Here is a 21,147-nt window from a genome sequence, read left to right as displayed (position 1 = left end):
TGGAAGCCACAGCCTCCACCATCTCCGCAGTTCACATCCCGGGCGTAGAAAACTGGGAAGCAGATTTTCTCAGTCGTCAGGGCATGGACGCGGGGGAATGGTCTCTTCACCCAGACGTGTTTCGAGAGATCTGTCGCCGCTGGGGAACGCCGTACGTCGATCTCATGGCGTCACGGCACAACAAAAAGTCCCGGCATTCATGGCTCGGTCTCAAGATCACAGAGCTCTGGCGGCGGACGCATTAGTTCAGGATTGGTCGCAGTTTCGACTGCTTTATGTGTTTCCTCCTCTGGCGATGCTGCCCAGAGTGTTACGCAAGATCAGGTCCGACTGCCGTCGCGCCATTCTCGTCGCTCCAGATTGGCCGAGGCGGTCGTGGTACCCGGATCTGTGGCATCTCACGGTGGGTCAACCGTGGGCGCTTCCAGACCGCCCAGACTTGCTGTCATAAGGGCCGTTTTTCCATCTGAATTCTGTGGCCCTCAACCTGACTGTGTGGCCATTGAGTCCTGGCTCCTAGCGTCTTCAGGGTTATCTCAGGATGTCATTGCCACCATGAGACAGGCCAGGAAACCAACGTCCGCCAAGATCTATTACAGGTCTTGGCAAATCTTGTTATCCTGGTGCTCTGATAATGGTTTACTCCATGGCCGTTTGCCTTACCCACTTTTCTTTCATTCCTTCAATCCGGACTGGACAAGGGTTTGTCACTCGGCTCTCTCAAGGGACAAGTATCGGCGCTCTCCGTATTTTTTCAAAAGCGCCTAGCCAGGCTTCCGCAGGTCCGCACGTTCCTGCAGGGAGTTTGCCACATAGTCCCACCTTACAAACGTCCGCTGGAACCCTGGGACCTTAGCACCCTGTTAACGGCTCTTCAGAAACCACCTTTCGAGCCGCTGCGGGATGTCTCTTTATCACGTCTTTCGCAGAAGGTGGCATTTCTAGTGGCAGTTACATCACTCCGAGTGTCGGAGCTTGCAGCGCTGTCATGCAAAGCCTTCTTCCTGGTCTTTCACCAGGATAAGGTGGTTCTGCGTCCTGCCCCGGAATTTCTCCCTAAGGTGGTATCTCCTTTTCATCTCAATCAGGATATCTCCTTGCCTTCATTTTGCCCTAATCCAATTCACCAATGTGAAAAGGATTTGCACTCCTTAGATCTAGTGAGAGCACTCCGACACTATGTGTCTCACACGGCGCCCCTGCGTCGTTCAGATGCGCTCTTTGTCCTTGTCGCTGGCCAGCGTAAGGGTTCGCAGGCTTCCAAGTCAACCTTGGCTCGGTGGATCAAGGAACCGATTCTTGAAGCCTACCGTTCTTCTGGGCTTCCGCTTCCTTCAGGGCTGAAAGCCCATTCTACCAGAGCCGTGGGTGCGTCCTGGGCATTGCGGCACCGGGCTACGGCTCAGCAGGTGTGTCAGGCAGCTACCTGGTCTAGTCTGCACACTTTCACGAAACACTATCAAGTGCATACCTATGCTTTGGCAGACGCCAGTCTAGGTAGGCGAGTCCTTCAGGCGGCGGTTGCCCACCTGTAAATGGGGGCCGTTTCGGCTCTTTTTTTATCGAGGTATTCTTTTACCCACCCAGGGACTGCTTTTGGACGTCCCAATTGTCTGGGTCTCCCAATGGAGCGACAAAGAAGAAGGGAATTTTGTTTACTTACCATAAATTCCTTTTCTTCTAGCTCCTATTGGGAGACCCAGCACCCGCCCCTGTGCCCTTCGGGCTGGTTGTTTTTTTGTGTACACATGTTGTTCATGTTGAATTGTTCTTTTGGTTCATGGTTTTCAGTTCTCCGAACATCCTTCGGACTGCATTTACCTTAGACCAATTTATACGTTTCCTCCTTCCTGCTTTTGCACCAAAACTGAGGAGCCCGTGATGCACGGGAGGGTGTATAGGCAGAGGGGAGGGGTTACACTTTTTAAAGTGTAATACTTTGTGTGGCCTCCGGAGGCAGAAGCTATACACCCAATTGTCTGGGTCTCCCAATAGGAGCTAGAAGAAAAGGAATTTACGGTAAGTAAACAAAATTCCCTTCTTTTTTTTCTTTTTTTTTCTCCAGGCTTGAAGATGACCTTGTAATACTGGCAAATAAGATCCATCATATCAGTTTGGTTTACATCTTGGAGACCATGGCAGAAGCAGAGTGTAAAAATCCTGTGCTCATTCAGAAGTAAGTTTTTATCCATCTCTTAGATGTGGATTCTCTAAGCCACAAATAGTTTGGTGCTGGAATCCTTCCTGTGTCACGGGGTATATGGAGACAGGACAGGGGCCCCTAGGCTGGCCCAAAGACTCGTGACCCTGCACTGTCCTTTATCTCAAAGGTAGTTTTGATGGTAACCAGGTCTGAGCCCCCAGCATGACCCTAACTCCTGTCTGGAGCCTGATCTCACTCCCCCTCTCCCCCGCCTTCGGGGCAGGTCGGAAAATGCAAAGACAAAACCCCACAAAACGACACTGTCAAGAAGGAACGGAAACTCGTACATACAGCACTCAAGCCATACAGGAGAGACAGTATGGGTACTAGGGAACAACGAAAAAGTAGGGAACACTCACACCACTCAGAAGCGCAACACAAATCACCATAAACAGGAGCAACAACAAGACCTGGATCGCATAAGCTGTCACCGGCACAAAAAGGAAGAAAGGCGTGCTTAACCTCATAACGACGGCCGTACGACTTAAAGCGGCGGCAAAACAGGGTATTTATTCTGTTCCGAAAAAACCCTGTAGCGCCCCCCAGCGACCGAAAATCTTGGGGGTTTCAGCTACCGGGGGTAGCTGAGACCCCCCCAGATTATGAATCGGGGTGTTTTTTCTGGATCCCGTTAATGCGATCGCCGGTATACACCGTATACTGGCGACAACATTAAAAAAAAATAAATGGCCGGTAAAATTGATTTATTTCTCATCTGCCGTGATCAAACATGTCAGATGAGAAATAAATATGAGCCCTTAGTGCCCCCAAAGCCCCCGGTACCGGAGAAATCTATCCAAACCCCCCCCCCCCCTCCAGAAAATCCAAGATTGCGCCGACGCGCGCTGAAAACTCCCGCCTGCATTCATTTCCCTCCGATCTGAAATGATCAAACATTTCAGATCGGAGGGAAATGTTCTCCCCCTGACCCCTCCTCCGGTACACCGGAGATCTCTGGTCCCCGGAGCCCCCTCCGGTTCTCCAGAGCCGCTCCGCCCTCCCCCCTCCGGAGCGTGGAAGATGGCGGCGCGCAGCGCACAGTAGCGCGCGACCGCATTCATCCTGCTCTTTCTGCCGCATGTGACATGTCACATGCGGCAGAAAGTTGTCCCCAGGTCCCGCCGTCACCCCCCCCGTCACCCCCCCCAGCCCCCGGTTTTACGTTACCTGGCTGCTGGTGCTCCGTCCCCGCGATCACGCCGCCTCCTTCTTGAAAGCTGGCGGCGCATGCGCAGACAGCGGCTGTCAGCTGGATCCCTGCAAGCAGGGACGCTGACGTCGCTGCTGCACAGGCTGCTGCACTGTGGACCGGGGGAGGGTGAGTGCGGTAATCTGCAGCCACACTCCTCACATGGAGAGACTGCTGTTCTAGAAAATGGGGGGTACGTTCTGTGAGCGTGCCCCTCATATTCTAGAATGAGGTTACTGCAGGTCACTCTGCCCTAGGTTGGACCGGGGCAGTGTGAGTGCAGTATTCTCAGATTACTGCACCCACACTGCTCATGGAGAGCTTGCTCTTCCAGAAAATGGGGTATGCGTTCCCTGAACGTACCCCCCATATTCTAGAAGGTCCTGAGTCGCCGAGAAACCTCCAAAATGGATTACAGCGACCGAAATGTATTTATTTTCAATAAATTGGTGAAAGAGGAATGTTTCGGGGAGTTTTTTTTTCAAATTTTTTTTTGTCTTTATTTTTTTCTATTACTGACTGGGTTAGTGATGTCGGGTATCTGTTTAGATGCCGTGACATCACCAACCCCAGGGCTTGATGCCAGGTGACATTACAGCTGGTATCAACCCCGTATATTACCCCGTTTGCCACCGCACTAGGGCGCGGGATGAGCTGGAGCGAAGCGCCAGGATTGGCACATCTAATGGATGCGCCACTTCTGGGGCGGCTGCGGCCTGCTATTTTTAGGCTGGGAAGAGTCCAATAACCATGGCTCTTCCCACCCTGAGAATACCAGACCCCAGCTGTCCGCTTCACCTTGGCTGGTGATCTAATTTGGGGGGGACCCCACGGTTTTTTTTTTTGTTTTTTTTTAAAAAAATGCCTGGGGAGCCCTCCAAATTGATCACCAGCCAAGGTGAAGCTGTCAGCTGTGGTTTGCAGGCTACAGCTGTCTGCTTTACCCTAGCTGGCTATCAAAAATAGGGGGGACCCCACGTCGTTTATTTTAATTATTAATTTTTTGGGGGGCTAAATACAAGGCTAGGCACCCTTTAGTGCCACATGAAAGGCACTAAAGGGCGCCAGCTTAGAATATGCAGGGGGGTGGGACGTTATATATGTTTGACATCTATCCATTCATCCATTGTAGCATTTTAGGCTATGTGCCCATAATCAGGATTTGCAGCGTTTTGGGCGCAGAGTGTTTTCCCTGCATCCATAGCGCTGCGTTGTGCAGTAGAAGCACAGTGGAAGGATTTTTAGAAATCCCGTTCCCACTGTGCTTCTTTTCTCCGCAGAATACACTGATGTGTGGCGCAGCTTCCCGAGCCTCAGCATGTCAATTTATGCTGCGGAGATGAGTGTTCTCTGCAGGTAGCATAGAGCTCCACAGCAGCCTGAACCCAAATCCTGGGCATGGGCAGCTGCGTTCTCCCGTGGACAACACTCACATCTCTGCAGGAAGGCTGACACTGTGTACTGGACGCCGTGTCGCTGGATCATGGCCACATAGCCTAAAAGTGAGACATTTGTTGCTACAGCAACATTTTTGTGAAGTACCTGTGGATTCAAAATGCTTACTATAGTCCTGAATAAAATCCAGTTTCCAAAATGGGGTCACTTGTGGGGGGGTTTCTGCTGTATAGGGACCCAAGGGGCCCTGCAAATGTGACATGGTGCCCGCAATTTATTTAAACTTTTCCAGAATTCAAATGGTGCTCCTTCCATTCCAAGCCCTCCCATTTATCCAAACAGAGGTTTTTGGCCACATGTGGGGTATCCCTGTGCTTATAAGACATTGGATAACAACCTGTGGGGTCCACGGTTTGTTGTTGTCTCTTGAAAAAGTAAGAAATTTGATGCTGAAGCAACATTTTTGTGAAAAAAATGAAAATTTTCAATATGACAACCTAAGCTTATCAAATTCTGTGAAGTACTCTTGGATTCAAACTGCTCAATATACACCTAGATAAAAGCCTTGAGGTGTCTTGTTTCCAGAATGGGGTCATTTGTGGGGGACCGCCACTGTTTAGGCACCTCAGGGGCTCTCCAAATGCAACATGGCGTCCGCTATTGATTCCAGCCAATTTTGCAGTCAAATGGCACTCCTTCCCTTCCGAGCCCTGCTGTGCACCCAAACAGTTGATTTCCACCACATATAAGGTATCGCCAAACTCAGGAGAAACTGCACAATAAATTTTATGCTGAATTTTTTCCTTTTACACTTGTAAAAAAAAAAAGCTACCTGGTTGAAATAACAATTTTGTGGTAAAAATGTATTTTTTTATTTTCACAGCTCAACATTCTAAACTTCTGTGAAGTACCTGAGGGTTCAGGGTACTCACCATACATCTAGATAAATTCCTTCTGGGGTCTATTTTCCAAAATGGGGCCACATGTTGGGGAGCTTCACTGTATAGGCACCTCAGGGGCTCTCCAAATGCAACATGGCGTCCGCTATTGATTCCAGCCAATTTTGCACTCAAATGGCACTCCTTCCCTTCCGAGCTCTGCCATGCGCCCAAACAGTTGATTTCCACCCCATATAAGGTATCGCCAAACTCAGGAGAAATTGCATAATAAATGTTATGCTGAATTTTTTCCTTTTACTCTTGTAAAAAAAAAAAAAGCTACCTGGTTGAAATAACAATTTTGTGGTAAATTTTTTTTTTTTTTTTTTTCATGGCTCAACGTTATAAAATTCTGTGAAGCACCTGGGGGTTCAGGGTACTCACCAAAGTTCTAGATAAATTCCTTGAGGGGCCTAGTTTCCAAAATGGGGTCACTTGTGCGGGGTTTCTGCTGTTTAGGTACCTTAGGGGACCTCCAAATGTGACATGGTGCCTGCAATCTTTTTCAGCCAAATTTCCTTTTCAAAATTCAAATATTGTTCCTTCCGTTCCAAGCCCTCCCATTTGTCCAAACAAAGGTTTCAGACCACATGTGAGGTATCACCGCGCTCATAAAAAAGTGGGTAACAAACCTTGAGGTCAAATTTTTGGTATTACCTCTAAAAAAAGTGAAAAAATTAATGCTAAAGCAACATTTTTGAGAAAATTATTAAAATTTTCAATATGACAACGGAACGATAACAAAATCTGTGAAGTACCTGTGGATCCAAAATGCTCACTATACCCCTAGATAGAAGCCTTGAGGGGTCTAGTTTCCAAAACGGCATCACTTGTGAGGGGTTTCTTCTGTTTAGGTACCTTAGCGGACCTGTAAATGCAACATGGTGCCCGCAATCTATTTCAGCCAAATTTTCTTTCCAAAATTCAAATATTGCTCCTTCTGTTCCGAGCCCTCCCATTTGTCCAAACAGAGGTTTCTGACCACATGTGGGGTATTGGCGCGTTCATAAGAAAGTGGGTAACAAGTTTTGGGGTCCATTTTGTTGTGTTATTTCTTCTAAAAGTGAATAAATTTGGGTTAGAGCAACATTTTTAGGTAAAATTTAATTTTTGCTTTTTTTCATTCCACATTGCTTTTGTTCATGTAAAGCACCTGAAGGGTTAATAAACTTGAGTACTTTTGGGGGTGCAGTTTTTAGAATTGTGTCACTTTTGGGTATTTTCTGTCACCTAGGCCCCTCAAAGTCGCTTCAAATGTGATGTGGTCCCTAAAAAAATGGTTTTGTAAATTTTGATGTAAAAATGAGAAATCGCTGATAAACTTTGAACTCTTCTAACTTCCTAACAAAAAAAAATTTTGTTTCCAAAATTGTGCTGATGTAAAGTAGACATGTGGGAATTATTTATTTATAATTATTTATATTAACTATTTTGTGTCACAGAAATCTCTGGTTTAACGGTATAAAAATTAAAAAGTTGAAAATTGCTAAAGTTTCAAAATTTTTGCCAAAATTCAATTTTTTTCATAAATAAACGCAAAAAATATTGTCCTAAATTTGGTACTAACATGAAGTCCAGTATGTGACGAAAAAACAATCTCAGAATCACTGGGATCCGTTGAAGCGTTCCAGAGTTATAACCTCATGAAGTGACACTGGTCCGTCACTAAGGGGTTAATATAGGGAGGAGACAGCTGCACACGGCAATCAGAAACCTGAGCCTTTAGGTCCTGCACACCAGTCTGCAGGGGTTTACTCCTGCAGAGCTATAGAACAGTGAACCTGAACCAGCCGACGCCCGGCTCAGGCTAAACACTCCACAAGCCTCAGATTGCATGTCAGACTCTGCAGTTGTGAACAGAGTCTGATGCCAAAGTGTCAGCAGGTGTGTGCAGAGCTGAACATCTCATGACATTCTGTCCAGTCTGATATGGGCCAAATTCAACTGTGCATTATCACGGTCTGGGTACGGGGCAGGACCAGGTGATGCTCTCCTGACCCAAGCTCAACATATGAGACCAGGAGAACCCTATCCAGTTCATTAGCCATAGTCTGTACTCTGCCCATAATATATTCAGCCATATTTCCGTGTACTGTGCAGATGGATGCAGTCTTTTTTGTTCCCTGTAATCAGCCATTTCAGGCTGGAGAGACGCTTTTAGTATTTTTCAGTGTGATTGGAAGCAGGAATTTAAGAAAAATATCTGCCCCTATGATCAATACTAATCTTTCTCATCCCCAGTATAGATAGTTACAAATCGATTCACAGGACTAAGTCCAGTGGCCACGTCGATAATCTGTGGCCACCTGATGAGGTGCCTTATGAGCGAGACGTCCTTGTCGCACAGTGACAAAAATGTGACACCGTGCCAAACCATCAGGTAGGAGGCGGTTTGCAGGGCTCCCGTTTGATTTCCACAGATTGGCTGAACCGGGTCCAGCGGCCTTGTCAGTAATCGATTTGCACCATCTTTAACTTCTACCTCTGTAATCAGACTGATTTAAGGTCCTCATACACATGAAATGAAAAACAGCTGACTTTTTTGGCTGGAATGGCTGGCCTCTCCCCTAGCAAATAAGTACTGGTCGATTTTTTTTTTTTTTTTATATATATATATATATTATATATATTTCTTATTTTTTTGCCGGATCCTCTTGTTCTTCAGGCAGATTAACATTTGACAGATGAATCTGACAGTGGATTACTCCACAGTGCCCATAGAGAATACATGAGTGTGCCACACAGTACAACGAGAAGGCGCTGATGGCCAGATGAACCCACCCTTGATTATGATTTCGGTGGGATGACGTAGATTGTCTTTGATGCTAGAGGAAGGAATAGTCATCACTTTATGGAGATTCTGTTGGGTGTTTCTTAACATTTGATGACATTGGGGCAGTGCTTTGTATTATTTTTAGCATCAAAGTGACGAAAACCCAGACAGACCTCAGTGGGGCTTGTGGTCCTGTTGTGATTCGTCATATAACATCTGGGACACCTTGTCTTAGGCCAGTTTCACTCATCCGGGTTTTCGCCGGTTTGCCGGATACGGCGGAATTTAGTACAGTGTATACAGAACAATGGCAGCGCTGCAACTTCCGGGTCACATGTTCCGGTCACATGACAGCATGTGACCGGCGCTTGTCGCGCTGCCACTGTACTGTATACACTGTAATGGTGTGTGCCGAATCCGGCAAACCGGCGAAAAGCCGGATGTGTGAAACTAGCCTTAGCTTCTCTTCTGAATGGAGGACATGACGTGGCTGTGGATAATGTCTTATTATATTGCTTGATGACCTGTTATTAGAGACGTATGTTGATATTTTTCTTCTATCTGTGTAGAATCTGCTCCGCCATCCAGGAAAATCTGGATCATTACCAGCGACTGTATTTATGTAAACTCACAGATGCCGTGGTGTGCCTGCCCTGCCAAAATTATCAACTGTTTGCTGATCTACAGAAGCGTCTAACTGCGTAAGTGCAGCCTCGATGAACAAGTGGCGAGTTTTCGGGTAAAGGGAACATGTGGATGGTTCCATTAGAGTGGCCATGGGTTTACCATGTGGCTACGACAAATAATCCGGAGCTATGCCTGATATACAGTGGTGGCAACCTTGCAGAGTAGCCCATTGCGCGTGTAGGAGCCGATCTGCACGCTCATAGACCTCTACTTACTGCTGTGGCTGCTCGCTTAAAGGAAAAATCCAGAAATGTAGCGAGCAAGAAGCTTCCAAGAGCGGAGGAGACAATGGAAGACTCATTGACTCAGCAGAGAGGAACGAGCTCTGTGAGTGCGCTCGCTGGATACTTCTGTACTCGCTATACCCAAGCGAGCGCTGCCCATCAGCACAGAGGAGGAGGTTCAGGCTAAATGAAGGGGCCACCGCAAGATTGAGCACCCCCAGGTCAACATCAATGAAAATGCTTCATATTCTCAATAATGACAACGTTTGTTACTACAAATGTATGGTTTCTTCATCGTTCCTTATGGGAGACCCAGACCATGGGTGTATAGCTACTGCCTCCGGAGGACACACAAAGTACTACACTAAAAGTGTAGCTCCTCCCTCCGAGCATATACACTCCCCGGATGACAAATCCAACCAGTTCAATGCTTGTGTTCAGGAGGTCGCACACACACATGCATCCTCTGATTTTTGATTTCAAAGATTTGGAAGAAAAGCGGGTCCAATCTGGACTCCCGGCATGTCCCTTCTCACCCCACTGTGTCGGCGGTGCTGTTAAGGTTGATTTCAGGACTGGAGCCCTTTTTCATGCCGCGCTCCTTCACCATCCCTCGGGCTCTGGCTTGAAGTGGGAGCCATCACGGTTCTCACTGCTTTGCAGGAGACCGGTCTCCATCCGCAGCCCTGTTCAGGATCCTGACGGACGGAGCGATCACCCCCCAGGGACCTGGCACCTGCGTCTCACAAGCTAAGTACTGAGACGTTATTACCACAGACGGTGGTCTTTCAGGGGTCCCTTGTACTTTATTTATTGGGGAGAGTGTGTTTTATAACTGTGTTAACATTTCCGGCCGGTTCTCCAGTTTTCTCTGGAGAACCGCGCCGATGGTGCCTGCACGCTGGCTGCATGTTTAAGTCTAGGACCCGGCTTCGCCTGAGGCCTAGTTTCGATTCTCTTCCCCTGCATGTCAGTCAGTGCAGTGGGACAGTGTGGCTCCGCCCAGCGGCTGGTCAGCACAGGGAAGGGACACTCCTCACTGAGGAAAGATTCCCTCCCCCGTATGCCTCATTTGCCCTCCGTCCTGCTCTCACAGTAGGCCCCGCCCCCTCTCGTGGAGACGCAGGCTGCGGACGCCATTTTCTCAGCGTTCTCAATGTCTGCATAACACATTGTGACAAATGGGGGCCTGGGCTGGGGCATCTGGAGGGCACAGAGATGTCTATGTAAACGGTCTGGCAAGTCACAACCTCCAGTTGTGCAGCTGCTTATATACTCGGTTTATATACTCTGCTGAGGGTCATCCTGGACAGAGCCCCTACTTCTGCAGCATGTCTCATATCAGAGCAGTGCTGCAAGGCTGTTCTTATTATGCACTGCTGTAGGCTCGTACTGCCTGTACCGAGCACATAACCACATTGTGATGCCTGCTCTAACATAGTGATGCCTCAGCCTGGAGGCTCATCCCCAGTGGTCCCTCCGGCTGCTCCAAGTGGGCTCATTACCCCCGGCTTGGGTAGAATCCCTCTCTCCAGGGGACAGCTGTCCCGGACACTGCTGAGCATGCATCAGCCCCCTCCTCAGGGCGCTTCTGCTGCTACGGCTCGCTCAGCAAAGCTCACAGAGGATTCTTCATCTGGTCTCAGACCCCGTCCTCCTAAAATGGAGACGCAGGGTCCCCTTTCCCTCCTCGCCCCGCAGCTCTGGTTCACGAGCTGACTCGCAGGACAAGGAGGATGCTTTTACTGGGGGCTCGGACGCTTCTCCATGTACCCCATTGATCTGTCCGGAAGTGACGCAGATGCTAATGATTTGATTGCGTCCATTATATTTGTACTGGACCTCAATCCGCCTGTATCAGGGGAGCACCCCTCTCTGGCAGAAAAGCATCAGTATACCTTGCCTAAGAGAACAAGGAGTGTGTTCCTTATCCACTCCAGCTTTCAGGTCATTGTGACCAAGCCCAGAGCCTGTCCTGACAGATGTTTTCCAAAGCGTGGTTCTGATGACTGTTTCTCCCTTCCACCAGTGGTGGTCAAGGAGTGGGCTCATTCACCAAGGGTGGACCCTCCGGTGTCTAGACTTCAGCCCGCACAGTTGTATCAGTGGCTGACGGCACCTCTCTAAGGATCCCACTGTCCGCCAGGTTGTCCTTCTGGCCAAATCTATATATGAGGCGGCAGGGGCCTCGTTCTCCCCATCTTTTACAGCAGTGCGGGCTCTCAAAGCCATCTCTGCTTCTCGGGAGGAGATGCATTCCCTCACCAGGGACTTTATGCCCAAAATGGTTGCCTTAACTTCCAGGCTTCAGTCTTTTCATCCTATGCCATGTCTGCCATGCTGGAGACTGTCACCGCACTGTGGTGGCCTCGGCTACTTCCCTCGCTATCCGCAGGTTCCTGTGGCTTCGAGAGTGGAAGGCAGATGCTTCTTAAGAAGTTCCTTGCTGGGCTCCCTTTTGCCGGGACCAGTCTATTTGGTGAACAACTGGATGAAATTATTCAGGAAGTTTTTGGCAGGAAGAGTACTTCCATGCCACAACCCAGGAAACCTGTCCAGGGCAGGAACCAGTCGAGGTTTCGTTCCTTTCGTTCCTCTAACTGGTCGTCCTCTAAGCCCTCGGCCTCGTCCACTAACTCAGCCAAGGTCCGTAAACCAACTGGCGCATGAAGCCGCGTCCTAAGTCGGCAGGAGCTGCTGCCACCAAGGCAGCCTCCTCTTGATTATCTGGCCGCGCCAGTAACGTCCTTGGTTGGTGGCAGGCTCTCCCTCTTGGGCGACGTGTGGTTTCAACACGTCTTCGATCAGTGGGTGTGGGTTACCATCTCCCACGGCTACAGAATAGAATTCTATCCAGCCCGCCAAACAGATTTTTTCTGACAACTCCCCCCTGCTCCAAGGCCGCCGCCTTCTCACAGGCCGTGGCATTCTTGCAGGCCAATGGAGTAATTGTACCAGTTCCCGACTGGGAACGGTTCTGAGATTTCTACTCAAATCTCTTCCTAGTTCCCGAAAAGGACGGTGCCTTCCGACCTGGATCTCAAGCTTCTCAACAAGAATGTTCAGGTGCGGCACTTTTGCATGGAATTTCTGCGATCAGTCAATGACCCAAGGAGTTTTCTTAGCATCCATCGACATCAGAGATGTCTATCTGCATGTGCCAATCGCAGTTTCACACCAGCGTTGGCTACGTTTTGTAATCGGAGAGGAACATTTCCAATTCGTGGCTCTCCCCTTGGGGTTAGCCACGGCCCCTCGTGTATTCACCAAGGTCATGGCAGCAGTGGTTGCGGTTCTGCTCCTCCAGGGGTTGTAGTGATTCCTTACCTGGACGACCTTCTAGTCAGGGCTTCATCCAGTGCAGACTGTCAGCGGAGTGTCTCGCTCACTCTAAGCGGAGTGTCTCGCTCACTCTCGCCACGCTTGCAAGTCCACTCTGACCCCGACCCAGGAACTTACGTACCTAGGGATGCAATTCGAGACTCTGCTGGCACTTGTGAAGCTGCCCTTAGTCAATCAGCAGTCCCTTCATCTGGCGGTTCGCTCTCTGCTGAGGCTCCGCCGTCATTCCATCAGGCACCTCATGCAGGTGCTGGGTCAGATGGTGGCGTCAATGGAGGCGGTTCCCTTTGCCAGTTCCATCTGCGTCCCCTGCAGCTGGACATTCTCCGCTGTTGGGACAAGGAACCTCTTCCTTGCACAGGCTGGTGGCTCTGTCGCCACAGACCAGGAGCTCTCTTTAGTGGTGGCTTCGGCCCCTCTCTCTGTCCCAGGGACGCTCCTTTCTGGCCCCGTCCTGGGTGATTCTCACCACGGATGCCAGTCTATCCGGCTGGGGAGCAGTGTTTCTCCACCACCGAGCACAGGGCACTTGGACTCCGTCCGAATCAGCCCTCTCGATCAATGTGCTGGAAATCAGGGCTGTACTCCTAGCTCTCGCAGTTTTTCACCACCTGTCGGCGGGCAAGCACATTCGAGTCCAGTCAGACAACGCGACAGCAGTTGACTACATCAATCACCTAAGGCGGGACTTGCAGCCGCCTAGCAATGTTGGAAGTTCAACATATCCTTCAGTGGACGGAGGACTCCAAGTCCACCATATCCGCAGTCCACATCCCAGGCGTAGAAAACTGGGTGGCAGATTATCTCAGCCGTCAAACCGTGGACAGCGGCGAGTGGGCCCTGCATCCGGCAGTGTTCCGGTCAATTTAGCAGGCGGGGCACTCCGGAAGTGGATCTAATGGCAACCCGGTACAACAACGAGGTCCCGGTTTACGTGGCTCGCTCCCACGATCCTCAGGCCTTGGCAGCGGACGCGCTGGTTCCAGATTGGTCCCGGTTCCGTCTGGCCTCCGTGTTTCCCCCTCTAGCTCTCTTGCCCAGAGTCCTGCGCAAGATCAGAATGGAGGGCCGTCGGGTCGTACTCATCGCCCCAGACTGGCCCAGGCGAGCTTGGTTCCCAGACCTGCTCCGTCTGTCCGTAGAGGTGCTGTGGCATCTCCCGGACCGGCCAGACCTTCTCTCACAAGGTCCGTTTTCCGCCAGAATTCTGCGGCTCTCAGATTGACGGCGTGGCTCTTGAGCCCTGAATCCTTACGGCTTCAGGCATTCCTTCCGAGGTCATCTTCACTATGACTCAGGCTCGGAAGTCTTCCTCGGCCAGGATTTACCACAGGACTTGGAGAATTTTCCTGTCCTGGTGTCGTTCTTCCGGCCATGCTCCTTGGCCGTTTTTCCTTGCCGACCATCCTGTCCTTCTACAGTCCGGCCTGCAGCTAGGACTGTCCCTCAATTCCCTCAAGGGACAGGTTTCGGCTCTGTCAGCGTTGTTCCAGCGGCGTATCGCCCGGCTGGCCCAGATGCGCACCTTCATGCAGGGCGCATCTCACATCATTCCGCCTTACCGGCGGTCTCTGGATCCCTGAGACCTTAATCTGGTCCTCATGGCCTTACAGAAACCCCCCTTTGAGCCTCTTAGGGAGGTTTCGTTGTTTCGTCTTTCACAGAAAGTGGTCTTTCTGGTGGCCATAATTTCTCTCAGGAGAGTCTCTGATTTGACTGTGCTCTCTTCGGAGTCACCCTTTTTTGTTTTTTTTCACCAAGACAAGGTGGTTCTCCGTCCGACTCCGGGCCTTCTCCCTAAGGTGGTGTCTCCTTTCCACCTTAACCAGGACATTTCATTGTCCTCCCTTTGTTCGGCCCCTGTGCATCGCTTTGAGAAAGCGTTGCATGTTTTAGATTTGGTGCGGACGCTCCGGATCTGTGTCACCGCTGGTTTTTTTTCAGGCGGTGCACCTCTCTTTTTGTGCTGACCACAGGTCAGCGCAAGGGTCTCTCGGCTTCTAAACAGACCCTAGCTCGTTGGATTAGGTCGGCCATATCCGATGCCTACCAATGTTCTCAGGTGCCTCCCCCGCCGGGGATTACGGCGCACTCGACCAGAGCTGTCGGTGCCTCTTGGGCTACGGCTCAGCAGGTCTGTCAGGCTGCCACTTGGTCTAGTCTGCACACTTTTTCGAAGCACTACCAAGTGCATGCTCATGCTTCGGCAGATGCGAGCTTGGGCAGACGCATCCTTCGGACGGCTGTCGCCCATTTGTGAAGTTAGGTTTCGCCTACTTCTCAGTTTCTGTTTATTTCCCACCCATGGACTGCTTTGAGACGTCCCATGGTCTGGGTCTCCCATAAGGAACGATGAAGAAAAATAGAATTTTGTTTACTTACCGTAAATTCTTTTTCTTATAGTTCCGACATGGGAGACCCAGCACCCTCCCTGTTGCCTGTTGGCAGCTTTCTTGTTCCGTGTGTTTTCACCGGCTGTTGTTGTAGACAGAGGTTCCGGTTATCCGGGTTTTACTCTATCTCTACTTATGGGTGGATGTCCTCCTTCAGCTTTGGCACTAAACTGGTTGGATTTGTCATCCGGGGAGTGTATATGCTCGGAGGGAGGAGCTACACTTTTAGTGTAGTACTTTGTGTGTCCTCCGGAGGCAGTAGCTATACACCCATGGTCTGGGTCTCCCATGTCGGAACTATAAGAAAAAGAATTTACGGTAAGTAAACAAAATTCTCTTTTTTTATGGGGACCAAGTTACTATGGGCTTATATTAAATAGTAATTTGGGGGTGAAATTCCCTTTAAATGCAGTTGATTTCTTTCTGATTCCTGAATTTTTTCTCTTTCCCACAGCTACATGAAGACGTCTTATATTCCGACCGTGGTGGTTATGATGACCAGATCGCTGTCACTTCTGACCCTTACAAGAGTGGACTATGCCATCCTTACTAAGATCGAGGCGGTCATTCCCCAGTGCGACCTCAGTGACCTCAATGGCATTGCCAACAGCGTCATCCGGTGGTTACAGCCCGTCCAACTGTCCCGGCAGAATAAATCCGTGGTGTATGAGAATCTCCTCCGTAAAGTCAGCCAATGCGGACTGGAGAGAATCAAGAATATGGACAACCTTGATGTTCTGTTGAATGAACTGACGTACATGATGAACGGACAGTGGCTTCAGAACATGCTGATAGATGACATTCTCCTCACCTGCCAGCGCCTGCTGCACCAGGTCACGTGGAGGAACGCCCTGTTTCTGGCATTGGTTATTAGTTACTCTAATACTCTGTGTCTTCCAGTTCTGGACAGGATCGCAGAAGTCACCATTGAGAATGTTACAAAGGTAGTAGCCCCATGAGATCAGTCACTGGCCCAAACCAAAGCGCTGTCCGCCAAATATCTACTCAGTTCGAGCAGCTAAGGCCTCTTTCACACATCAGTTTTTTGCCTTAAGTCGCAATCCGTTGGAAAAACTGATGTGACTTATCCGTTTTTTCGCAAGGTCCGTCGCATCAGTTTTTTTTTCATCCGTTTCTTCCATTTTTCGATGGATCTGTTTTGATACTGAGCATGCTCAGTTTAAAAAACCGAATCCATCGATGAATTCCTTCATTTGACGGATCCTGTGCCCATAGGCTTCCATTCCACCAAATGACGGACGGCGACGGATCCGTCGCTGTCTGTTTTTTCGCCGTAGACAAAAAAAACTTTACTTTGTCCATTGTCTCCGTCCGGCGGACAAAGAATTTTTGACGGATCCGACAGATGAAACGTGAGTCCATCTGTCGCTAATACAAGTCAATGAGAAAAAAACGGATCCAGCGGCATCAGTTGCTGGATCCGTTTTTTTCCAAATTCAACGAATTTTGACTGACAGCAAAAAAATGATGTATGAAATGAGCCTAAAAGAGCACCTGTCTGCTCTCCAGGCCTACCTGCTATATTATACTTTCAATGATACCGTAATCTGGAGCATCTTTTTATTGTTAATTCCTCCTGGAAATCTTTAAAGGTTTGCTCTGATCTTCTGCCTTTAGGAGCACACACTCCTCAGCCTCCCGCCTTCCTGCTTACAATGGAAAGATGGTGCACTCCTAAGGCGTGGTTGAGCTGGTGGTTCAAATTTCCCTCTCCCCCATGTTGCAGCTCCTTTTCTGTGATACTGGACACTCCTGACTGATTGCAGAAGTGGCTGATAACCTCGAAAATGAGCAGTAAACTATAGAATTAAAACATTTTCTGTTATTAAAAAAGCAGGATTTTAAGAGGTAAAATTTTGGAGTTGCTTCTTTTTACAAGCACATTCCAATTTTGGCCATTATAGATCATGAAGGATTAATTAGTTGAAATGAGATCGGGCAGAGTGCAAAAATATAATTAACAAAAAATACCTCCAAACCCCAGTAAAAAATACTTCATTGATATTTAATTAAAAATCACAAAAATACACCCTAAAGTGCACAAAAGATATAAAAATCAGCAGCAGATCAGGACAACTAATGACCAAAGCAAAGCAGAGAAATATGGGCTAATAGATCCTGGGGACAAACTTCCCCTACCTGACTACGGAGGGTGTGACACCTTAAGTTTTGGGGCGCCCCCGTTCCACATCGGCTAACCCTTTTCCTATCCCTGCTGTAAAGGATAGCCCTAGATTAAAGGAGGATTAAATTGAAATTCAAGTAAACAAGGGCTAAAGAGTACTCATACCCTAACGAAGGGCTGACAGCAGCTGATCAGTGGGGGTGCCAGGTGTCTGGATTCCCACCAATTTGATATTGATGACTTATTCATAGGAGATCCTTTTTAAAGGGAACCTGTCATCAGAAATTTCGCCCAAAAGCTAAAAGATTCCCGCTCTGCAGCTCCTGGGCTGCATTCTAGGAAGGTCCCTGTTATTATTGTGCCCCATGTGAGACCAAAATAAAGACTTTATAAAGTTCTACCTTTTTGTATGCAGCTTCTGTAAATCTGTCACGGGGGCGGGCTCTCTGCCGTCCGTTATTTTGCCCCCTGGTCCTGTATGCCGCCCCCATCGCTCCTTTCCATATCTGATGCACCGCCCACTGGTCCAGCCATCCCCGCGCATGCCCAGTGCCAGTCTCACAGGACTGAGCAGTGTGACCGCTGGTGACGTGTGCGCAGGCAAGTGATTATGGGCGGGACTGTGACTGTTATCAGCAAGTACCCGCCCATAATCTCGTGAGCGCGCAAACCTCTCCAGCGGTCACACTGAGCTCAGTGTAGATGCTAGACTGTATGGGCTGCTTCCAGGGATGACGTCCCTTTGTCATGTGATAGTATTTTGAACACGCCCCTATCACATGACAAAGGGACGTCATCCCTGGAAGCAGCCCATACAGTCTAGCATCTACTCTGAGCACAGTGTGACCGCTGGAGAGGTTTGCGCGCTCACGAGATTATGGGCGGGTACTTGCTGATAACAGTCACAGTCCCGCCCATAATCACTTGTCTGCGCACACGTCACCAGCGGTCACACTGCTCAGTCCCGTGAGACTGGCACTGGGCATGCGCGGGGATGGCTGGAGCAGTGGGCGGTGCATCAGATATGGAAAGGAGCGATGGGGGCGGCATACAGGACCAGGGGGCAAAATAACGGACGGCAGAGAGCCCGCCTCCGTGACAGATTTACAGAAGCTGCATACAAAAAGGTAGAACTTTATAAAGGCTTTATTTTGGTTTCACATGGGGCACAATAATAACAGGGACCTTCCTAGAATGCAGCCCAGGAGCTGCAGAGGGGGAATCTTTTAGCTTTTGGGCGAAATTTCTGATGACAGGTTCCCTTTAATCCCATTGTGCAGATATACAGCAATATTCCAGAGTGCAGGTATACAGACTAATGTGAGGCCGCCGCACACGCTGATACTCTACTTAATGTTATAAATTTTTGCCCTTGGTATCAACCACTGAGGACTCTAAAATGTTTATATTTTTCTATCTGCTAGCTAACACGATACAAAGATATATCTCTTGTGCCCTTTCTTAAGAATACGGAATCCATACAGTAATTGCAATAATACCCCCCCTGTACCTGTATAGGCAGATTTATGGAATTTAATAGTCATAACCATTTTCAGGACTATGTCGTGTTCACACTGTGCTGTTCACAGATGTATAAAGCCCATTTGTCCAATTAATACTGGTTTTTGTTTTTAAGATTCATCCCACTGACTTGAACAGAATTTTATATGCCTTTGTCAACCTGGGCTACGATCCCCCAAAAGAAGAAGAATTCTTTAATGTGTGCATTCAGCATATGCTCGCTAATTTGAGTAAGTATTTATTAAATCCTTGCTATGGTCATGCTTCACCCCCAGGAGTAATAACTGCCCTCTCAGCTTAACCCCTTCAGCCCCTGGGCACTTTCCGTTTTTTGGGGGTTTTTTTTAACTTCGTTTTATTAACAATTTCAACACTTTCCGTTTTTGCGTTTTTGTTTTTTGCTCCCCTTCTTTCGAGAGCCGTAACTTTTTTATTTTTCCATCAATCTTGCCATATGAGGGATTGTTTTTTGCGGGACGAGTTGTACTTTTAAATGAAACCATAAGTTTTACCATATAGTGTACTGGAAAACAGCGAAAAAATTCCAAGTGCAGAAAATTGCAAAAAAAAAGTGTGATTGTACAATAGTTTTTTGGGATATTTTATTCACTGTGTTCACTATATGGTAAAACTGATGTATCTATGTGATGCCTTAGGTCAGTGTGAGTTTGTAGACACCAAACATGTATAGCTTTACTTGTCTAAGGGGTTAAAAAAAATTCACAAGCTTGTCCAAAAAAAGTGGTGCACGTTTTGCGCCATTTTCCAAAACCCGTAGCGTTCTCATTTTTCGGGATTTGAGGCTCAGTGATGGCTTATTTTTTGCGTCTCGACCTGACGTTTTTAACAGTACCATTTTTGCGCAGATGCTACGTTTTGATCGCCTGTTATTGCATTTTGCTCAAAATTTGCGGCGACCAAAAAAACTTAATTTTGGCGTTTGGAATTTCTTTGCCGCTACGCCATTTACTGATCAGATTAATTGATTTTATATTTTGATAGATCGGGCATTTCTGAACGCGGCGATACCAAATATGTGTATATTTTTTAATTTTTTTAACCCTTTAATTTTCAATGGGGTGAAAGGGGGGTGATTTGAACTTTTAGTTTTTTTTATTTTTTTTTAATTTATTAAAACTTTTTTTACTTTTTTTTTTTTTTTTTTTTTATTTTACTAGTCCCCCTAGGGGGCTATAGCGATCAGCAATCCGATCGCTCTGCACTATCTGCAGATCTCAGCTACAGAGCTGAGAACTGCAGATTTGGTGCTTTACTTTCAATGTCGGCTGTATTCCGGCATTGAGAGGAAGTGAGTCATGTTAGCTACAGGCGTCATCACATGACCCTGTGCTACCATGGCAACCACCGAAAGTCACGTGATCATGTCACGTGACTTCCGGTTGGGGCGGGGTAAGTGACTGTCATGGCGGCGCGCATATACATATCGCTGCTGGATTTTGGCAGTGATATGTAAGGGGTTAATGGCCGCGGGTGGAAGCGATTCCACCCACGGCTAGCAGGCACACATGTCAGCTGTTGAAAACAGCCGATATGTGCGCGGATCGCCGTCGCCTGCCCACGGCAGGGGGCGGGGATTAACGGCACACGATCCATGACGTACCCAGTACGTCATGGGTTGTTAAGGGGTTAAGGGAACCAACCACCAGGTTTTTGCTCTATAAACCACAGGCAGTGCCGTAATGGTGCTAGGATGCTGATTAAAATGAAACCTTTAGTTAAGAAATCCGAGGCTTGATTGCAGATTAATCCTTATTCAAACCTTCAGAAATGACATAATTTGTGCACAGGCTGGAGCATCAGGTTGGGGTTTTGTGGGTGGGGTTCTCTGTGATGATTCCCCCTCCTGCCTTGTGTCACGATTTATGTTTATCTTTGCTGTTGCAGAGTTGTGTTTCATACCTGTTCTGGCGGTCGGTGTTTCCCGGAGCGTGGCCAGTGGGAGAAGCCTATCCCTCCGTGCCTCATTTCCGGGATCACGGCACCTTATCTTAGAAATTACACCATCGGCTCAGCGCCAGTTATAGTTCTGCTCTGTGTGTTCGCTGGTCCCTGTAAGTTTACCTGATCCTGCCCGTCTACCGAGTCTGCCCTTCCTGACTCCCGATCTCCTTACTGCGTCCGTCCTCTTTGACTCCCATCCTGTTGACTGCGTCTGTCCTCCCTGACTCTCGTGCTCCCTCTCCGGCCCCTTCTCTGTTGCTCTGCCTCTGTGTTCCCCGACTACTACCTGCTCTCCCGGCTCCCGACCTCTGCTTGTTACTGACTCCGGTATAGTTCTCCTCCGGTCCCTGATGATACCTCTTTGCTTCTGACCT

General features: G+C 48.5%; 1 protein-coding gene across 1 annotated transcript in view; it reads left to right on the top strand.

The window, feature by feature from the left end:
* Nucleotides 1-2,065: 2,065 nt before the first annotated feature.
* The window catches only part of LOC142288452 (FAST kinase domain-containing protein 1, mitochondrial-like), a gene marked incomplete at its 5' end in the record, with an annotated part of 63,526 nt that continues 44,444 nt past the window's right edge, over nucleotides 2,066-21,147 (top strand). Inside the window, 4 exons of the mRNA XM_075333512.1 lie at nucleotides 2,066-2,176; nucleotides 9,068-9,199; nucleotides 15,599-16,088; nucleotides 18,927-19,041. Coding sequence (XP_075189627.1) covers nucleotides 2,066-2,176; nucleotides 9,068-9,199; nucleotides 15,599-16,088; nucleotides 18,927-19,041 — 848 coding nt within the window. The remainder of the gene's footprint in view (nucleotides 2,177-9,067; nucleotides 9,200-15,598; nucleotides 16,089-18,926; nucleotides 19,042-21,147) is intronic.

This window comes from Anomaloglossus baeobatrachus, unplaced genomic scaffold (assembly GCF_048569485.1).
Source record: "Anomaloglossus baeobatrachus isolate aAnoBae1 unplaced genomic scaffold, aAnoBae1.hap1 Scaffold_830, whole genome shotgun sequence".
In the NCBI taxonomy this organism is placed as follows: Eukaryota; Metazoa; Chordata; class Amphibia; order Anura; family Aromobatidae; genus Anomaloglossus; species Anomaloglossus baeobatrachus.
This window is presented reverse-complemented; position numbering and strand designations above follow the sequence as displayed.